The 21,430-nt window shown below is 42.4% G+C and overlaps 1 protein-coding gene across 4 annotated transcripts in view; it reads right to left on the bottom strand.

Moving 5' to 3' along the window:
• Positions 1-253: 253 nt before the first annotated feature.
• Slfn3 (schlafen 3) overlaps positions 254-21,430 on the bottom strand; it is a 41,942-nt gene continuing 20,765 nt past the window's right edge. For 3 of the 4 annotated variants that reach the window (XM_087573801.1, XM_087573802.1, XM_087573803.1), the window contains 3 exons: positions 13,375-13,558; positions 6,857-7,908; positions 2,975-3,932 (listed from right to left, as the gene is read on the bottom strand). In XM_087573801.1, the coding sequence (XP_087429927.1) occupies positions 3,421-3,932; positions 6,857-7,908; positions 13,375-13,514 (1,704 nt within the window). In that variant the 5' untranslated portion in view covers positions 13,515-13,558 and the 3' untranslated portion in view covers positions 2,975-3,420. Of the gene's footprint in view, positions 3,933-6,856; positions 7,909-13,374; positions 13,559-21,430 lie in introns of all 4 variants that reach the window. The other variant, NM_001430257.1, reaches the window with a different exon arrangement.

Here is a 21,430-nt window from a genome sequence, read left to right as displayed (position 1 = left end):
CCCTCACTCAAGTCTTGGGATGACGCGACCCCCAAGAACTCACACAAGACCATCCTTGCTGTAATCAATGAGGTTTATCAATAGGAACCAGTGCACTGGGGTCGAGACTCATATTCCACGCAGGGGCAGTGGAGTTCGACCCCGAGAGGCTGGGAGAAAGGGTATTTTGAAAGACTACCAGGGTAGGGAAGACCCCCACTCAAATCTCGAGACAACGTAACCCCCCCCCCCAAGAACTCACAAGAAACCAGTCTTGATGTAATGAACAAGAGGTGTATTTGAGGAACCAGAGCTCTGGGGACAACACGTATCTCACACAGGAGACAGAGGAGTCGACCCGAGCCCAATTAGGGGAAGGTATTTATAGGGAAAATTACATAGGTAGTTGGCAACAGTCACACAAAGCAATTTCATTGGTTTGTAACTTGGGCTCAGTTCAACTCTAGGCCACCCTGCTTCTGGGGCAAGCTGACCCTAATTCTCGTTTTTCTCAGGACTGTTGAGTCAGGCCTTATCGAGGCCAGATGGTTTGTGGTGGCTATAGCCAGGCTACATCCCCAAAACATGTTATGTTATTCTTTGCTGTGAGGTGTACTTGTCCTTACAGCAGGGTCAGTGGGGGATAGTTTAAAATCTTTATTCTTTCAATTTAAAGGGAGAAACCATAACCCAAGGGGGCAGGGATGGCATCATTGGAAAGTGTGAAGAATACCAGTGAAAAGTCACAAGGAGAGACTCTCTGTTTCTCAAGATTGTTTCCTAGGAGAAGCTGCTTCCTGCTTCTCAAGACTGTTTAATTTTATGGTCCTAGTTCCTGGGAGAAGCTGCTTAAACCAGCAGATGTAATTACCTATTCTATAGTCCTAGGAGAGGCTTCTTGGAACACACAGTTCTGAGGCCTAACCTGTTTCTTCTGCTCTAAACTTTGTGTCTAGGGGGGCAACTTTAATACTTTTACCTTTCAGGGAGACTCTGTAGGAAGAGGACTGTCATGTGAGTGGAGGAACAAGACAGAGTAAAGAGGAGCTCCATGATCAAAGGACAAACACTCTTTTCAGTGCAATTAGCACCAATTAATATGAAAGAGGCTCATGGGATTGGAAAAACATCACCATCGACAACACATCAACTTTCCCTCTGACTTCGTATTTGAGGTGTTTGGAAGCTGTCTTTGTCTTTGCCGTTTGAACGCTAGGGGGCACTCACTGCTAAAATGACAAATACAGACCCCCCACCTCCCAGGGTAGGGATTATAGAGAGTTGGGAGGATAAGGCGGGGCATCACTGGTGACTTGGCCAGTATGAAATAAATGCAACTTTCCTTGTGGGTCCACTGTTGCGGGATACTCTTCAGGAACTCCCTTGTCTCCAGGAACTGAGTTTGCAGGAGTCCTCTCAGTGCTGTCCCAATGTTGTGCCCAGATCATGAGAGAGACCACCAGGAATCACAACTCCGATGCAAGCACATGAGAGTCTTTCTTCAAGCTCGGTCTTGAGCCACAACCTTCCTGATGCAACAGGAGAGGAGAGGAGCTCCAAGACCTAGGGGAAGGAGGTTTATAAAGGAAAAAACAAAACAAAACAAAACAAAACAAAACAAAAAAACCCAAAAACCCCCACAAGCAGGGGTTTCCAAGCCTTGGCATTACAATAGAGGGTAAAGGAATGTTGGCCTTTGAGCTAATTGGTTTACAGCATCTGGTTAAACCATAGGAGGGCACATACACCAAAAAGGAACATCTTTACCTGGGAACAAACTTAGGTTTTCTTAGCCACTCTGTTGTTATCAGCTAGCATGTCTATTTTGCAACTGCCAGAGACATTTCTTGATTTTCTCAGACCTCAAGGATGGGGGCCATGCCTGTCTAAGGGCAAGTTAACTTAGAACTGAGTCTTTTTTTTTTTTCCCCAGAGCTGAGGACTGAACCCAGGGCGTTGTGCTTGCTAGGCAAGTGCTCTACCACTGAGCTAAATCCTCAACCCCTAGAATAGAGTCTTAAAAACGAAATGAGGTTTATTCTTCTTCCTCAGCCCCTTCACCAATGTGGGCACTCAGGACTCTTTTGTAACTCTTTGAAGATGTTTCAGGGAGCTGTGTGTGTTGTTCTTAAATTTTTTGTAGGCATAGAGGGTGCCATTAGAGGCTAGACGATGACATTAGTATATCTACTTGGAGTTAGAAATGGTTGTGAGCTGTCCTTTGGGTGCTAGGAATAGACTCCAGGTCCTGTAGAAGAGTAGCCAGTCTTCCGGATTGCTAACCCATATATCCAGCCCTTGTCTCTCTGTCTTCCTGCTTCCCCTCGGTCCTTCCTTCCTTCCTTCCTATTCCATTCTTATGTTTACTAAGATAAATAAATGCTATGTATTCAAAGTCCTGAATACACATATGAAATATGTATATATTATGGGATGGCTAGATTAAGTGAATCATTATGTATATTACTTCATACTAAAATGATTCAAGTTGTCATTTTTGTGTTATACATTTGATAATGACAGGAAAGGCCTATCAATAGGGAGAATCAATCCTGAGGTTTCGCCCTTGGGCCTAGCCTCCAAGGACTCATTCGTCACAGTTCCATGGTGAGATATCTCTGAAAGGTCATCTGCTAACCTTTAGCCTCCCCAAGATGGTTCCTGACAAAATTCGAAATTAAGTTTAGAGGAATATATTAACAGGACCAAAATATATTTGCTTACGTGGACACTATATATATGAGTGTTTGCCTGCCTGTATGTAAATGCGCTACACACGTGACTCAGGCTCTATCAGGTAAGAAGAGTGTAGTGGACCCCTACAACTGGAGTTTCAGATGGCTGCGAGCCACAGTGTGAATGCTGAGAATGGAATCTGTCAGTCATTGCTCGTAATTGCCATGTACCTAAAATGTAGCTTTAAAAAAATTAGCAGTGTATAACTGTATCTGTGTGTAGCTGTGGGGTGGGACTTCATGGGTCACATCACCATATGTAAGGCAGATACAAACTCCTTGAGTTTATTTTCTCTTTCTCACACCTAGATCCCTGGGGCTGGAGCTGCAGCAAAAGTTACAACATACATAATCACCCCCAGGGGACAAAGGTTGACAAATTTAATCATTCACAAATGTAGATATAAAAGAGAACATTTCCAAATAATGCACAATACTCGTATGTATTAACACCTCAAAGGGTATTTACAATCCAGTAAATACCCTTTCAGGTGTTAATCAGCAGCACAAAGAACTCGATGACATGAATGTCATCGACTGTTAATGAACAACATTGAATAATATTGCCATCTTCATATCGACCTATCAATACCTCATAGGGAACAACATGATAAATAATTTTCTTTGTTCTGATCTCTAGCTAGAGTGCCTTCTGTGCATTAAAGGTGCCATGCATTTTATCAGAAAGAAGGAGCAGTTACATGGATTACATAAGACTTCTCAAAGCCTTCTCCAAGTCCGTTACTGTCTTGGCTGTCAGATAATATTTTGTGGGATAGTGTATTTTCGAGCTTGAATCATAAAGAGACACTGCCTTATTATGACACAAGTATGTTATCTTTGTGGTAATGCCTACTTTCCCAGTGCAACCACTGAGATTTATCAGCGTCTGCTTTAGTGTTAGGGCAGTTTGTTTATAATAGCCCTTTAACTCAGCGCCTAGTTCCCTCAGAAAAGTGCTGTCATCCTCCAGGTCTTCACCTCCCAGGACAAAGCCATGCAGGGTCAGAAGACTGTCCTGGGAAATCTGAAGCACATCCAAGATGACTCCCTGCTTGTCTTGCAAGGGTAGATCCAAAGCCCATCTCTTAGTGATGACCAGCGTTTCTTCGCAAAGTGAGCCCAACTGTGCCAAGAGCAACTGCTCATGCGCTTCCTGTGGTGAGAACAGTTTCCCGCAGAGGGCTTCTGGAGAGCTTATCACCTTTCCAGATATAACTAGACAAGAAAAGAAACACACCAAATTATCACTGTGGAGGAAATCCATTTTGTCTGTCTCCATATGACCCAATATTACACTTTATATGTGACATGTACATATTACATATTGCTAGGTACTGTCTTTGCTCGCTCTCTCTCTGTCTCTGTCTCTGTCTCTCTCTCTCTCTCTCTATGTGTGTGTGTGTGTGTGTGTGTGTGTGTGTGTGTGTGTGTGTGTGTATGATGGGGAGGGTTACTGTTTGGGACAAAGTTACTGGAAGGACTGAAAACAAGTAACACTCCCAGTGCAGGAAGCCTGGAGACACGCTTCAGCACAGAGCCCAGCTGAGGAAGGAGGCCGGAACCTAGTCATGGCAACCAAGGTAGGCAGCCAAGTGTGTCTACCTGGAAGGCCAGCACTCTGCTGAAGAGCATCAGGATTGTCAGGACAGCAGCTACCGGGACTGTGTGGCAGTCGGCTGACTGAAGAGGGCCTTCATTGTTTTGCTTAGAAAAACCGTTGAAGACAAAGGCAATTTTAAATTTCCATAGGGCATGCTATTCAATAACTATTGCAAGTGCACTGAAAGTCCCAGTTAAACTGTATATTCTTTTTTTTTTTTTTTTTTTCGGAGCTGGGGACCGAACCCAGGGCCTTGTGCTTGCTAGGCAAGCGCTCTACCACTGAGCCAAATCCCCAACCCCTAAACTGTATATTCTTAATAGGAAATGGGGTTAGATAACTAAGGTTAAATTTTGAGGTCAAATAAAAATCCCCAAATTACACTTTGATGCTACTAAAGTCCTCTACACAACCCTAAATAAAAAAAAGTAACAGTAATGTGTTCAATGTATTAATTAAATGGATATGTTTTACTTTGTGTTCTTTGATTTTTCAAAGTGAGACATGGGCTTGCACAGCCCCGCCTGGCAGGAACTGACTACATAGGCAAGGGTGAGCTTGAATTTCTTATCCATCTGCCTCCAATTCCAGAGACTGTGGGCCCTAAGTGGATCACCATGACAAGCCTTAGGGTTTTATGGAGCACAGTGAGTGAAGCCAGGGCCTCTTACAGGCTAGGGAAGCATCCTAGCAACTAAGAAAATTCCCCATGTTTGCTTTCCTTTAACAGCAGTTAAATCCAGGGGGGTAAAATGCAGCCCTGGTGAAGACATGAGTTTGTGAAGCATCTGAGGAAGCTGATGTTTTCAGAGACTGCATAAGTTGCTGATGCTAGTTTCACGTCAGGCTTTCCTGGCCTGAAAGCAGATAAAATGGCAGCACTATTCTTCCTTTTGGAGTAACATTTGGGGTTCTATTTGTGTGCCGGTGTGAAGAAGGGAAGAATCTCTAAGGCAGAGGAACGAATGGGGAAAAAGAGCCAAAGAAAGAATAGGGGGTTGATGAGGGACAGATTCTCAAAGGAGCACAGGTTAGGCCAGGCCCCACAGTAATGAGGCCAATACCTGCTTGACAAGCAATCAAAATGGCCAAACGCTGGAATGTATTCATTTCATAACCTGATTTTCTTCCTATTTTTTTGGGTCATTTTTGTTTTTTACTAATCATTCTATACATTTACATCTCAAATGATATCTCGTTTCAAGGTTACCCTTCTACAAACTGCCCTTCAACATCTGCCCTTTCTCCCTCCTCCCTTTGCTTCTATGAGGGTGCCTCCCCCATCTTGCCCCAGAATTCCCCTATGCTGGGGCATCAAATCTCCATAGGACCAAATGTCTCTCCTTCCATTAATGTCAGACAAGGTCATCCTCTGCTGCATATGTATCTGGAGCCATGGATCCCTCCCTGTTCACTCCTTGGTTTTTGGTCTAGGCCCTGGGAGCACTGCGTGGTCCAACCAGCTGATGTTGTTCTTTCTATGGGGTTGCAATCCCCCTCTGCTCTTCCAGATCTTCTGCAACTCCCCCACTGGGGTCCTGGAGCTCAGTCTGATGGTTGGCTCCAAGCATCCACATCTGCCTGGTCTGTTGTTGGCTGAACTTCCCAAGGAACAGCCACCCCAGGTTCCTGTCAGCAGTTGTCTTTGACTACAGAAATAGTGTCAGGTTTGGTGTCTGCAGACAGGATGGATGTCAAGGGGGCAATCTCTGAATAGCCCTTCCTTCAGACTCTTTTTTGTCCCTGTCTTTCCTTTGGACAGGAACGTTTCTGGTTTGAGATAGGTGGGTGGCCCCATCTCTCAACCAGTGGCCACACCTGTGTACCGGAATATAAACTGATTTTCTAATGTGCTTGTCACACTGTTAGTGAAAGATGACTGAAAAAGAAAGTTGACAATGAAAAATGAGATCAGGGCAGTGGTTACCTGAGGGTGAGCTATAGAAGCCTTGTTGTAGAAGAGATATGAATAAGCAACGGTCTGGAAAGAGGCAAGAGGCACTGGATAGGCAACTCTGCATGGATGTGTGAAGGTCAGTGTACAGGAAAGACAGTGACCATGCAAGGCTGTGCTGTTCAGCTTTCTGAGCGAAATGAGTAAGCCATGAGGCTAGGACAGGACAACACTCTCACTATTATGGTGTAAAAAGCTGGGCTGCATTTTCCTCTGGCCTGAGACTTGCCAGGGATCTCAGCTTGAGCTCCTGGGAGAGATGAAAAGACCTAGAGAGGAATTATGAAGCCTGGCCCCTTCCTTTTCCTGCTCCAGTTCTAGACACTGGAGAGGCAGATTGCATGAGACTTGGTCATTCTGAAGGAAATAGCTCACAGTATTACATAAGCAGGTAATATACGTTCTATAGGGAACATTCTAAGTGGGTCAAAGTAAACTAGGCGTTGTGAACTACAGATTGTATCTAGCAGAGATCAGTAAATTAGCTGTTGATATTTGAGGACTTCTCAGGCTGCCCAAGTCCCAGAAAGCATCTTCCAACCCCCTCAGCCCAGTGGAAGCTGATTATTAATTTCTGTTTCTCACATGCTGGGCCATCCATCTGGCGTTTCACCCAGTCCTCTGCGGTAAACCTCTTCACACAGCTGTCTTCCACGTGCCAGGATTCGGGCTCTGCAGCGAACACTGCACAGCAGAATCTCTCCACTCTGAGCGCACACACGTATGAACACGCGGCTCCGGGTTTGTGCACTTCCATGAATTTGCACGTGTACTTGATCTTCTCCCTCTCCTCACAGAAGTGAGTGACAGGCAGCTGTCGGATGCACTTTTCTATTTCACTCTCTAGATGCACAAGGTCGCTCTTCTCTGCTTCAAAGCCAATAATTTCCTGGGTTTTGCCATCCAAACCAGTGAACAAATATCCCCCATCCGCGTTTGCAAATGAAGAAACAGTTTGAGGGAGGATCTCTAAAATCTTTTTCTTAGGAGTCAGTTTTACTTCAGCATGTGTGGCTTTAGTGAAACAGAATGTCTCTTTATAGGCAAAACAGTCTCTGTTAAATAAGTTAAGACATTCATTTAGTACTTCATTACAGTCAATTGTTCCAGGTGAACTCAGTCTGGAATCTGATCTCCCTTTAGAACATTTCCTGGATTTGAGGAACTTCACTGTATCAGCTGCTTTCAGTTCAATTGAGGATGAGATGCTTCTGCTGTACAGGTTGGTTTTCAAGGTGGTGATCCCTGGACCTTTCTGATTCAGCTTCCATGCTTTCACAAAAATGAAAAAATAGTCTTGGTCCTGCATGTAATCCAGATATTCATGAGGAAGTTTCAGGATACCAGGTAAGGAATTTACCAAATCCTGTCCTATTCCATCTCGGGTGAAGCTGTAGTCTTGATTTTTAATGCGAGCCTTGACCACGCCCCCTCCGGAATTCAGCAGCGTACACACAGCCTGTAAGAAATTTTTGGTCTCCTTTCTTCTCCGTTGACTATCTTTCATTGAATTCCTATTTTTCTCTCCAAGTGTGATTTCTCCTATAGACAGAACCAGTTCAACATAGTCTGTGTCTTGATCAACAGTGATGCTCATTTTCCAGTCACTGTCTCTGTTTCCCAGATGAAATCCTCTCCTGGAAGACAGACGGAGTCATTACAGAAGGGTCTAAGCAGTTAGAGTTAGCTCTGCTTTACCAGACACAGAGCACAGCCATCTCAGCTGCTCTGGATAGGCAAGTATGAAGGTTGGACGTGACATTCGTTTAGGGACTGTGGGGGTTTGAATAACCTTGGCCCATGGAAAGTGGCACTACTAGGAGGTGTGATCTTATTGGAGGAGATGTGTCCTTGTTGGAGGAAGTGTGTTACTGGGTAAATGGTCTTTGGGGGCTCCTAGTGCTCAAGCTCTGTCTAGAGCAGAGGGAAGACCCATCCTGGTTGCCTTAGGATGAAAACGTAGAAGTACTGGCCTCCAGGATCATGTCTAGCTGAATGCTGCGATGCTTCTCTCTATCTCGACAATGAACTGAACCTGTGAAACTGTAAGCCAACTCCAATTAAATGTTGTCCTTTGTAAGTGGTACTTACCTTAGTTGTGACAGCTGTGTACAGCAATGAAGCCCAAAAATAAGACAGAAGTTGGTAACAGAGGGTGAGTATTGCTGTGCTAGGCCTGACCAAGTTTTTGTTTGGAGGAATGTGGATTTTGGAGCTTTGGATTGGGAAAGCAGTGGAATGCTTAATGGGCCATATTAAGAGAAATGTGGAAGACATTGGAGCTGAGGGTGGTTTGAATTCTGGGGGCTTGAGAGGTTTCAGAGGAGCAGGATTTTACTATGTTGTCTAGAGACCAATCTTGTGATGTTTTGGTGAACAGCATTGCTGACATTTTTAACTTTTCTGAAGGGGCTGCTAGAGGATAAGATGAAGAGATTCAGATCATGACACTGATGGAGGAGGTCTCAAAAAAGCCCAGCATACACTTTGTCCTCTTGTTTAATTTCATAAAGAGCAATTTATTTTAGTCAAGCAGAGTTAGCTTGGAAAGGAAAAATACAACATGTTTGGGTCAAATATTAAAGGGGGACCTGGAACTAGAATGGAGCTAAATCCTGTGCCCAAGGATATTAAATGCAGTTAACTGAGCGGTGACCTCAGGGCATGCTCCCATCCAGATAAGCTGATTGTTTACAGGCTTGCAGTTGAAAAGGGGCGGTGGCATCATGTTAGGTGTTACCATGATATGGTTATTGCTGTCATTTGGGCTTTAACTCTCACACGAACTACAATCCAGGACTTGGAAAGATCTTGTGAAAATATTAAGTTGTTAGAAATGCCAGAGCCATGGGACACCTGCTGAGGAAAGCTGCTTGTAGGGGGTTTGGTCTAGTGCTACTAGTATGGTGATAATCTGGGTCCCCCAAAATGCATAAGAATCCGCATGTCCCCATGCAAGACACTGAGGGACTCTGCCTTCATTTGGTTTTGATTGGTACATAAATTTACTGGCAGCCAGTGGGTGGGCAGGGCAGACAGAGGCAGGACTTTTGGGATTCCCGGGCAAGGGACTGAGGAAGGAAGAAGTTAAAAACGGGATCTTCTGTGCCTGGAGAAAGAGAGGGAGAGGAAAGGCCACTCATTTCCCATCACTAAAAAAATTCTTTTCCCTATTCAGCAGAAAGATGCCTTAGAGACTCATCCCTTGTAGGGCAGTGGGTGAAGAAAGTACCCTGATTCCTCCTCGAGATAGGTCTGATCCCCAGGAGACCCTAAAAGAGGTGGCAGGCACATTCCCATTCTCCCAGGATATAAGGGCCTCATGTAGCTGTGCCCTCTACAAATCCGTGTAGAGAAGTTTGAGACAGACCAGTCACAAAGGGCAACAACCGAAGCCCCTCCTCCACAGGTGAGGATGTAACTCAAACCCCTTCTCCACAGGTGAGGGCATGACCATAGGTTACATAGGTTCAAGACAACACCCCAAACCCCTCCTCCACACGTGAACACGTGACCACAGGTCAGGTAGGCTCAAGATAGATCAGTCAGCTCTACACAGATCAGTTGGAGAAACAGGACCACGACCCCAAATATATAGATGAGGTCTTCCCAAGCTCTCAGGCCAAACCAATAGGAAGTACCTGCTGTCAGACACTGACCCATCCAACAAACTGTACTTAAGTGTCATGTGAAGAATTAAAGGTGTGCAGTAATTTTTCCATTGTCTGAGACCTTTGGTCATAAAAACTGTAACACTGCTGCTTGGGGAAGAGATCAGCTTTCCCCAAAATCCCCACCAGAAGATCCCCTGCACCCCTAGCTGGCTAATCAGTCTCCTGCTGGCTCAGCCTGGCCTGAGCCATGGAAGCAAAAGTGTTCCCCCTCCCTGCCTGAGTTCCCTCTCCCCCCTCACCCAAACCAATGAAGCTAGCTGGGAGAGAGATCACTGGGGAGAGTGCTAGGCATCAGAGCCCTACAATCCCTCTTTCTTGGTTTAGAGTGTCTGGTTATGGTTATCTTTTTAAGGGATATTTGAAAGTGGTCATAATTTTCGACAGGGAATAAACTAAATAGAGATCTTAGACTTGGGCATTTCTGTCTTACCTTTCTTCTCTATTGTTTCTTTGATAGGTAAGGGGAAGGTGGTTGAAAGGACAAAAGAGGGATAGAATAATTTTATAAGTATTAGATACATGGGAAAGGCTTACTAATTTTACTCTTAAACAAAACATTTTATTGTCATAACTTACATTGGTAGAAATCTTTACATTTCGATGCAGAATTAAAGTTATATTTTCTTACATTGGTACAGAATTAAGATATTGATAAAGGGTTAAGATTGTCATTGGTATAAATTTTTATATATTGATACATATTTTAAAATTATTTTTGTTCCTCTTAGATAGGCATTGAGTCTATCCAACTCACTTAAGGACACAGTCCTTCTAATAGTTGCCTTTACAAACTGTTAAGCATGGTTAAGTAATATAAGTTAAGGGCCAGATAGTAAACTCATGATAATATTAGATTCTGATTTTATTGTAATAGAATGTTTTATTCAAATAGTAAATAGCTAAGAGTAGTTAAGGTTTGACAATTCAGATATACCATATAGATGGACAGTTTTCAAAAGCATCAGATATCCACAGAATATGGCATTTAAACTCCTTTCATTATTAATAGATCTTTTGACTAGGAACCATGTCTGCTCCTGACAGTACCCACTTCGCACTTTAAAAAGACATTGAGCATCATTACCTCCATATGGAGTTGTTCCAATTGTGGCACAGTAGCTACTGGGCAAGAATCATCTGCAGACAAAAAATACTGTCCAAGAAAGGACACATGATGCAGGATAATTGACAGTTTAGCTCTGCTAAGACAGGGTAAGATAACCTTTCATAATTCCTGCCTCACTTAAGGTCTTTCAGTTCGTTGGGGAAGAGAAGGCTGAAGACAGATGCTCCAACATTATAATGAATCTAGGGGACTGTCCAGGCAATCAGCTGTCTCTACACATTGTTTGGAAGCTATATTTTTGTGCTCCCGATATATTCAGTTAATATGTAATTCAATCTCGGAGCTCTGATGGGGTTGAAGACTAGTTATAGTCTCATAACAAACTAAAGTTGTTGGAAGATTGTCTAGATTTGAAAGGATGGTTTTCAGATGGTATTACAAGTTAAAACCAAAACAAAATTCAGGTACAGAATTGTAAACTCTTTAAGTTAGGATGGATGATAGAAAATTTATCCAAATTGCTAAATATAATAAGCTGGATGTTCTAAGTATATATAGCATACCTTATAATTTGCACAATTGTTATAATTGTGTTCAAGTTATATTTGAGAGAAAACTGGACTAAGAGGAGGAAATGTAGCAAGGTTTGGTCTTATGCTGCTTATATTATGTTAATTTGGGTTCCCAAAATTGCAGGAGACTCTTCACATCCCCATGCAAGAAACTGAGAGACCATGACCCCAGTTGGTTTTGATTGGTAAATAAAGATGCTGGCAGTTAATGGTTGGTCAGGTCAGACAGAGGCAGGAAATTTAGGATTCCCAGGCAAAGGACCACAGAAGAAGGAAGGTAAAAGGAGATCTACCATGCCTAGAGAAGGACAGGAAAAGGGAAGGCCACTCTTGAGAAGGTGGAGGACAGAGAGCATAGCCACGAAGGAGGAGCAGGAAAGAGTGGCCTCAGAGTGCTGCCCCACCAGGTCCAGGGCAGCAAAGACAGAATATAAAATATAGTGAGTAATAACTGGAGAATATCAGAGGGAAGTAGATTAGCCATGTGGAGGTTAGGAAGTGGTTCAGCCATTGAACTGTTTGGGGCTTATCAAAATATAAATGCCAAGTGTGTGTTTCTTTCATTCAGGAACCCAGAACATTGGGGTGGGTAGTGAGGAATGCACATCCTCTACAGGGAACAATCTGAGTTCTTAACTGGGAACTGCTAAAGCTGCTAATATAGAATGAAACCAAACCAAAGAAAGAAGGTTCATGCAGTCAATAAAGCTGAAAGGAGTTGGACACCAGACATAGAAATGCAGAGGTTGCAATTTTCCCAGATTTTTTTGGTCCAATATTTCCTCACTATGATGCTTTGGTATAATAATGTATATCCTGTGATGTTGTATGTATGTGATCTGCCTTCTGATTTTATAGGTGACTACAGTTAAGAGATTCCATGAAACTCAGGAGAGACTTTGAACTTCGGATTATTAAACATCATTGAGAGCATGATAGACGATGGAGACTTTTGAAGTGAGACAACATATATTTTGCATTAGGATATGGCTAGTTATGGCCCCAAAAACCTTACGTGTTCGATAAAGCCTATGGGGCCAGGGAGTGGAATGTAGTGGTTTGAATATGCTTGGCCCATGGGAAATGGCACTATTAGGAGGTGTGTCCTTGTTGGAGGAAGTTTGTCACTGTGTAGGTGGGCTTTGAGGGCTCCTAGTGCTCAAGCTCCACCCAGTGCACAAGAGAGTTGTCTCTTGGCTGCCTTTAGATCAAGATGTAGAACTCTAAGCTCCTCTAGCACCATGTCTGCTTTTCTTCCCACCATGAAGACAATGGACTGAACCTCTGAAACTGTAAGCCAGCCCCAATTAAATGTTTGCTCTTTTGAGAGATGCCTTGGCCATAGTGTCTCTTCACAGCAGTAAAATCCAACTAAGACAGGGACTGTTGGGACAATTTTGGACTGACTACAGTAACTTGTACACTTTGTAAATACTCAAATTTGGTGTAATGGGTATATATAATCCTTGTGTAATGATTTTGAATTAAGAAATGTCATATGTAAGAAGTGTCAGAGTTGTTTTTTCTGGGACCAAAGAGGACAGGTAGAGAAATACCAGGTCATAGCTTTCCATTTGTCAGAAAAGCATTCTCTGGGAAGTACAACACAGCCCTTCTCCTCCTTTAATGCAGGTAGGCTCCATTCTAAATCTCCCTCCTGCTGTCATCTCTATGTTCTGGAACCTCAATTTTCTCTGTTATTCTCTCAGGACAGCTTTCCTGATCTCATGAAGTCATATTTGAACATTGTTCTTCCAAGTAAGACAAAAAAATCCCTATCAATTTACATACTGTGAATCTTTCAAACTTCCTGGCTTGGCACGCCGTCCTCCCTGAAGAATATTCCCTGGACCCATGAGTTGAACAGAGGGCTCTGTGACTGGCTGTGGATTCACATCTTCCACCAACTCTGGGGTGTTTCCAGCCCTCATTTCTTCAAACACCGTCTCTTCTCAACTCTTTCTAACTTCAGATTCTGCGGACAGAAACAATTAGTGTGTTAGTCTTCGTGACAACAGTCCATACAGTGATGGGCTCTGTGTTTTCTTCAGTTCCTTTTTATGCTCTGTGAGCTTCAGGGTTTCATTGGTCTTTTCTTCAAACTTTACTGATTTGTTTTCCTGCCTATCAAGTCTGGTATTGGACCTTTCTAAATATTTATTTGAAATTCAATTAGTGCAGTCATATATCTTGTTGGTTCCTTCCATGATATTGAAAGACTTCACTTATTCTCAAATGTGACTATCCTGGTTTCCATCTATAGTTAGACCAGTCCTCAGAATCCCAGACAGGACAACTCCATCTTGCAGTAAGGCTTCTCCTTCCCCACTTGACACAACAGATTATAGCATGAGAAGTCCTGCTTCCCACATTTGGACAGTGTGTGGTGATATCTGGAGGGACTGCCATGTATGTGTGTGTATATGTATATGTATGTATATATGTATATATATATGTAAATAAAATTTCTTGGCCTGGAGAGTTGTCTTAGTAGTTAAGAACACTGATTGTTCTTTTGGGGGACACAGGTTCATTTCCCAGCAACCAAATCCTGACTCATGTTGATGCATAGACATTAATGCAGGCGAAAATGATACATACAAACTAAATAAACAGTTAAAATATTATTTAAACCCAACTTTCTTGTGATGTTTATATACTTGGCATGTTACTTCGAATAGACTCATCTATTTGAATGCTTGCCCCAAAGTGAGTGGCACAAGTTGTGGCCTTGTTGGAGGAAGTATGGGCTTTGAGGTCTATTATGCTCAAACTCTGCCCAGTGTGTAAACCAGTCCCCAGCTTGCTGCCTGCAGATCAAGATTTAGAATTCTCAGCTCTTTTTCCAGCACCATCTCCTTCCTGGATGCTGCCATGCTTCCACCCATGACAATAATGGACTAAACCTCTGAAGTTATCAGCCAACCAGCACGAAATGTTTTCCTTTATAAGAGTTGCCTTAGTCATGGTGTCTCTTCACAGCGATGAAAAACAAATTAGGGCACTTGGATTACTGCTACCCTCAACTTTGGCCTGAAAGCTTGTTGTGGGTTGTCCTGATGCTGTTTGTATTCTGATGCTAATTCTGCTTCCTCAAGAGGGGTACCCCAGACTAGCAGTCCATCAGGTGATCCCATGTGTACCTTCTCCCCATTTTAACTGGTCAATAAAGGCTAGAGCCTCTGATTGGGCAGAGGAGGCAAAAGGTGGGACTCAAGGCTTGAGAGTTGGTGCAGGTAGAGAGAAGAGGACAAGAGGGGAAGGAGAGATGACTGAGGAAGAAGAAGAGGAAGCCATGATGGACCAGAACTACATGGCCAAGAGAAACTGCAAGTATCAAGGGATCTTATAGCTGGAGATAAGTTAATACAGTGTTAGATCAGCTCAATCTATGCTTATAGCCTATAATTATAATAATTAGATTGTGTGATCTTTTTTTTATATAGGCTTAATGTGGTTTGAAATTACAGCAAGAAAAGCTTCCCTCTGCTGTGATGTAGTGGTTTGAATAGGTTTGCCCTCTATAGATTCATGTTTGAGTGCTTGGGCATTTGAAGTGGCACTATTAAGAGGTGTGGCCTTGACTGAGGAAGTATGTCACTGTGAGGGTGGGCTTTGAAATCGCCACCTATGCTCAGGCCCCACCCCATGTAGAAGACAGTCTCCTTCTGGCTGCCTTCAAATGAAGATTCTAGAACTCTTGGTTGAAGAACCAAGAGTTATGACCAGTTCTCGGGAACCCCAGGAAACTACCAGTAATTGGGAGTCTGATGCATGGACAAAGAGAATCTCTATTATAGGAGTCTGACCTGGATTACAAGCCTTCCTTGCTCCACAGGTTAGGAATGTGATACTCACGTCCAGGGGCTGGCATTCTCGAGCTTCGGCGTCACATGACTGGGGAGAGGGTAAAGGAGTGCGGTCCTTCAAATCTGATAAAGTTTGTTCAGAGGTCAGAACCTTGAAGCTGGAAAGGGACTTTCCTGACCTGGGAAGTAGTAACTCGTTGCTTTATCAGAAGCTAGTGTAGTTTACAAACTGGTCACAACTATCTGGGAACTCTTAATTGCCTCTTTCCCACAGTCCAAGAGTGGGCTTTTATCACTTCAAGGACATTGGCTCCTGCTTCCTTCAAGGGCAGGAGCCATCTACACTGGAGAAATGCTGGTTGTTAATCAGGGGAGGGAGGGGGGAAGGAGAGGGTGTGCTGTCATAAGAGAGGGATTGCAATATTTGGTGCCAAGCTGGGCTCCCTTTTGTTTGCCCTCTCAAAAAAGCCAGAGGCATCTATGCTGGGAAAAAGCAGGAAAAGGAGAGCTAACTGCTCTGGCTCCACGCAGGGACAAAGTGACAGGAGAGTGCAGGATTTGCTGCACAGAGATGGGGACAGGTTTCCCATGTCTCTTCATCTGTACCATGTCTGCAAGGACATTGCCATGCTTCCCACCATGAGGATAACGGACAGAACCTCTGAAACAGTGAGCCACTCCCCTTAAATGTTTTCCTTTACAAGAGTTGCCTTGGTCATGTTGTCTCTTCACAACAATGAAACCCTAACTAACACAAGTGATCAATAGTAATACAGAGGCTTATCACTGCTCAAAGTGCCTAGAATAATTGCTTTTTCTTTTTTTTTTTTTTGTTTTGTTTTTTTTTTTTTTTTGGATTTCTGGTATTATGAATAAAAGTTTATTACTCATCAGAAAAGGAGAAATTTTCAAACTTCACATGGGAAGGATTTATACACAAGGGAAGAAAACAGAAGGAAGGAAGAAAAGCTGAAGGTTTTTCTCCTCCTTCCTTCTCCAGGAAAACCCTCTTTTTTTTTTTTTTTTTTTTCAGTACATGAGGTTTTTTTCTTTTTATTTTATTTTATTTTATTTTATTTTTTTTATTATCTTGAGTATTTCTTATATACATTTCAAGTGTTATTCCCTTTCCCGGTTTCCGGACAGACATCACCCTCCCCCCTCCCCTTCCTTGTGGGTGTTCCCCTCCCAAACCTCCCCCCATTGCCACCTTCCCCGCATAGTCTAGTTCACTGGGGGTTCAGTCTTAGCAGGACCCAGGGCTTCCCCTTCCACTGGTGCTCTTACTAGGATATTCATTGCTACCTATGGGGACAGAGTCCAGGGTCAGTCCATGTATAGGATTTAGGTAGTGGCTTAGTCCCTGGAAGCTCTGGTTGCTTGACATTGTTGTACTTTTGGGGTCTCAAGCACCTTCAAGCTCTTCCAGTTCTTTCTCTGATTCCTTCAACGGGGGACCTATTCTCAGTTCAGTGGTTTGCTGCTGGCATTCGCCTCTGTATTTGCTGTATTCTGGCTGTGTCTCTCAGGAGCGATCTACATCCGGCTCCTGTCGGTCTGCACTTCTTTGCTTCATCCATCTTGTCTAATTGGGTGGCTGTATATGTATGGGCCACCTGTGGGGCAGGCTCTGAATGGGTGTTCCTTCAGTCTCTGTTTTAATCTTTGCCTCTCCCTTCCCTGCCAAGGGTATTCTTTTTCCTCATTTAAAGAAGGAGTGAAGCATTCACATTTTGATCATCCGTCTTGAGTTTCCTTTGTTCTAGGGATCTAGGGTAATTCAAGCATTTGGGCTAATAGCCACTTATCAATGAGTGCATACCATGTATGTCTTTCTGTGAGTGGGTTAGCTCACTCAGGATGATATTTTCCAGTTCCAACCATTTGCCTACGAATTTCATAAACTCGTTGTTTTTGATAGCTGAGTAATATTCCATTGTGTAGATGTACCACATTTTCTGTATCCATTCCTCTGTTGAAGGGCATCTGGGTTCTTTCCAGTTTCTGGCTATTATAAATAAGGCTGCGATGAACATAGTGGAGCACGTGTCTCTTTTATATGTTGAGGCATCTTTTGGGTATATGCCCAAGAGAGGTATGGCTGGATCCTCAGGCAGTTCAATGTCCAATTTTCTGAGGAACCTCCAGACTGATTTCCAGAATGGTTTTACCAGTCTGCAATCCCACCAACAATGGAGGAGTGTTCCTCTTTCTCCACATCCTCGCCAGCATCTGCTGTCACCTGAGTTTTTGATCTTAGCCATTCTCACTGGTGTGAGGTGAAATCTCAGGGTTGTTTTGATTTGCATTTCCCTTATGACTAAAGATGTTGAACATTTCTTTAGGTGTTTCTCAGCCATTCGGCATTCCTCAGCTGTGAATTCTTTGTTTAGCTCTGAACCCCATTTTTTAATAGGGTTATTTGTTTCCCTGCGGTCTAACTTCTTGAGTTCTTTGTATATTTTGGATATAAGGCCTCTATCTGTTATAGGATTGGTAAAGATCTTTTCCCAATCTGTTGGTTGTCGTTTTGTCCTAACCACAGTGTCCTTTGCCTTACAGAAGCTTTGCAGTTTAATGAGATCCCATTTGTCGATTCTTGATCTTAGAGCATAAGCCATTGGTGTTTTGTTCAGGAAATTTTTTCCAGTGCCCATGTGTTCCAGATGCTTCCCTAGTTTTTCTTCTATTAGTTTGAGTGTGTCTGGTTTGATGTGGAGATCCTTGATCCACTTGGACTTAAGCTTTGTACAGGGTGATAAGGATGGATCGGTCTGCATTCTTCTACATGTTGCCCTCCAGTTGAACCAGCACCATTTGCTGAAAATGCTATCTTTTTTCCATTGGATGGTTTTGGCTCCTTTGTCAAAAATCAAGTGACCATAGGTGTGTGGGTTCATTTCTGGGTCTTCAATTCTATTCCATTGGTCTATCTGTCTGTCTCTGTACCAATACCATGCAGTTTTTATCACTATTGCTCTGTAATACTGCTTGAGTTCAGGGATAGTGATTCCCCCTGAAGTCCTCTTATTGTTGAGGATAGCTTTAGCTATCCTGGGTTTTTTGTTATTCCAGATGAATTTGCAAATTGTTCTGTCTAACTCTTTGAAGAATTGGATTGGTATTTTGATGGGGATTGCATTGAATCTGTAGATTGCTTTTGGTAAAATGGCCATTTTTACTATATTAATCCTGCCAATCCATGAGCATGGGAGATCTTTCCATCTTCTGAGGTCTTCTTCAATTTCTTTCCTCAGTGTCTTGAAGTTCTTATTGTACAGATCTTTTACTTGCTTGGTTAAAGTCACACCGAGGTACTTTATATTATTTGGGTCTATTATGAAGGGTGTCGTTTCCCTAATTTCTTTCTCAGCTTGTTTCTCTTTTGTATAGAGGAAGGCAACTGATTTATTTGAGTTAATTTTATACCCAGCCACTTTGCTGAAGTTGTTTATCAGCTTTAGTAGTTCTCTGGTGGAACTTTTGGGATCACTTAAATATACTATCATGTCGTCTGCAAATAGTGATATTTTGACCTCTTCTTTTCCGATCTGTATCCCCTTGATCTCCTTTTGTTGTCTGATTGCTCTGGCTAGAACTTCAAGAACTATATTGAATAAGTAGGGAGAGAGTGGGCAGCCTTGTCTAGTCCCTGATTTTAGTGGGATTGCTTCAAGTTTCTCTCCATTTAGTTTAATGTTAGCAACTGGTTTGCTGTATATGGCTTTTACTATGTTTAGGTATGGGCCTTGAATACCTATTCTTTCCAGGACTTTTATCATGAAGGGGTGTTGAATTTTGTCAAATGCTTTCTCAGCATCTAATGAAATGATCATGTGGTTCTGTTCTTTCAGTTTGTTTATATGATGGATCACGTTGATGGTTTTCCTTATATTAAACCATCCCTGCATGCCTGGGATGAAGCCTACTTGATCATGGTGGATGATTGTTTTGATGTGCTCTTGAATTCGGTTTGCCAGAATTTTATTGAGTATTTTTGCGTCGATATTCATAAGGGAAATTGGTCTGAAGTTCTCTTTCTTTGTTGGGTCTTTGTGTGGTTTAGGTATAAGAGTAATTGTGGCTTCATAGAAGGAATTCGGTAGGGCTCCATCTGTTTCAATTTTGTGGAATAGTTTGGATAATATTGGTATAAGGTCTTCTATGAAGGTTTGATAGAATTCTGCACTAAACCCGTCTGGACCTGGGCTCTTTTTGGTTGGGAGACCTTTAATTACTGCTTCTATTTCCTTAGGAGTTATGGGGTTGTTTAACTGGTTTATCTGTTCCTGATTTAACTTCGATACCTGGTATCTGTCTAGGAAATTGTCCATTTCCTGAAGATTTTCAAGTTTTGTTGAATATAGGTTTTTATAGTAAGATCTGATGATTTTTTGAATTTCCTCTGAATCTGTAGTTATGTCTCCCTTTTCATTTCTGATTTTGTTAATTTGGACGCACTCTCTGTGTCCTCTCATTAGTCTGGCTAAGGGTTTATCTATCTTGTTGATTTTCTCAAAGAACCAACTTTTGGTTCTGTTGATTCTTTCTATGGTCCTTTTTGTTTCTACTTGGTTGATTTCAGCTCTGAGTTTGATTATTTCCTGCCTTCTACTCCTCCTGGGTGTATTTGCTTCTTTTTGTTCTAGAGCTTTTAGGTGTGCTGTCAAGCTGCTGACATATGCTCTTTCCTGTTTCTTTCTGCAGGCACTCAGCGCTATGAGTTTTCCTCTTAGCACAGCTTTCATTGTGTCCCATAAGTTTGGGTATGTTGTACCTTCATTTTCATTAAATTCTAAAAAGTTTTTAATTTCTTTCTTTATTTCTTCCTTGACCAGGTTATCATTGAGTAGAGCATTGTTCAATTTCCACGTATATGTGGGCATTCTTCCCTTATTGTTATTGAAGACCAGTTTTAGGCCGTGGTGGTCCGATAGCACGCATGGGATTATTTCTATCTTTCTGTACCTGTTGAGGCCCGTTTTTTGACCAATTATATGGTCAATTTTGGAGAAAGTACCATGAGGAGCTGAGAAGAAGGTATATCCTTTTGCTTTAGGATAGAATGTTCTATAAATATCCGTTAAGTCCATTTGGCTCATGACTTCTCTTAGTCTGTCTACATCTCTGTTTAATTTCTGTTTCCATGATCTGTCCATTGATGAGAGTGGGGTGTTGAAATCTCCCACTATTATTGTGTGAGGTGCAATGTGTGTTTTGAGCTTTAGTAAGGTTTCTTTTACATATGTAGGTGCCCTTGTATTTGGGGCATAGATATTTAGGATTGAGAGTTCATCTTGGTGGATTTTTCCTTTGATGAATATGAAGTGTCCTTCCTTATCTTTTTTGATGACTTTTAGTTGAAAATTGATTTTATTTGATATTAGAATGGCTACTCCAGCTTGCTTCTTCTGACCATTTGCTTGGAAAATTGTTTTCCAGCCTTTCACTCTGAGGTAATGTCTGTCTTTGTCTCTGAGGTGTGTTTCCTGTAGGCAGCAGAATGCAGGGTCCTCGTTGCGTATCCAGTTTGTTAATCTATGTCTTTTTATTGGGGAGTTGAGGCCATTGATATTGAGAGATATTAAGGAATAGTGATTATTGCTTCCCGTTATATTCATATTTGGAAGTGAGGTTATGTTTGTGTGCTTTCATTCTCTTTGTTTTGTTGCCAAGATGATTAGTTTCTTGCTTCTAGGGTATAGCTTGCCTCCTTATGTTGGGCTTTACCCTTTATTATCCTTTGTAGTGCTGGACTTGTAGAAAGATATTGTGTAAATTTGGTTTTGTCATGGAATATCTTGGTTTCTCCATCTATGTTAATTGAGAGTTTTGCAGGATACAGTAACCTGGGCTGGCATTTGTGTTCTCTTAGGGTCTGTATGACATCTGTCCAGGATCTTCTGGCCTTCATAGTTTCTGGCGAAAAGTCTGGTGTGATTCTGATAGGTCTGCCTTTATATGTTACTTGACCTTTTTCCCTTACTGCTTTTAATATTCTTTCTTTATTTTGTGCGTTTGGTGTTTTGACAATTATG

Source organism: Rattus norvegicus, chromosome 10 (genome assembly GCF_021556685.1).
Source record: "Rattus norvegicus strain SHRSP/BbbUtx chromosome 10, alternate assembly SHRSP_T2T, whole genome shotgun sequence".
NCBI classification, from domain to species: Eukaryota; Metazoa; Chordata; class Mammalia; order Rodentia; family Muridae; genus Rattus; species Rattus norvegicus.
The sequence above is the reverse complement of the archived record's forward strand: the minus strand, read 5'-3'. Positions and strand labels throughout refer to the sequence as shown.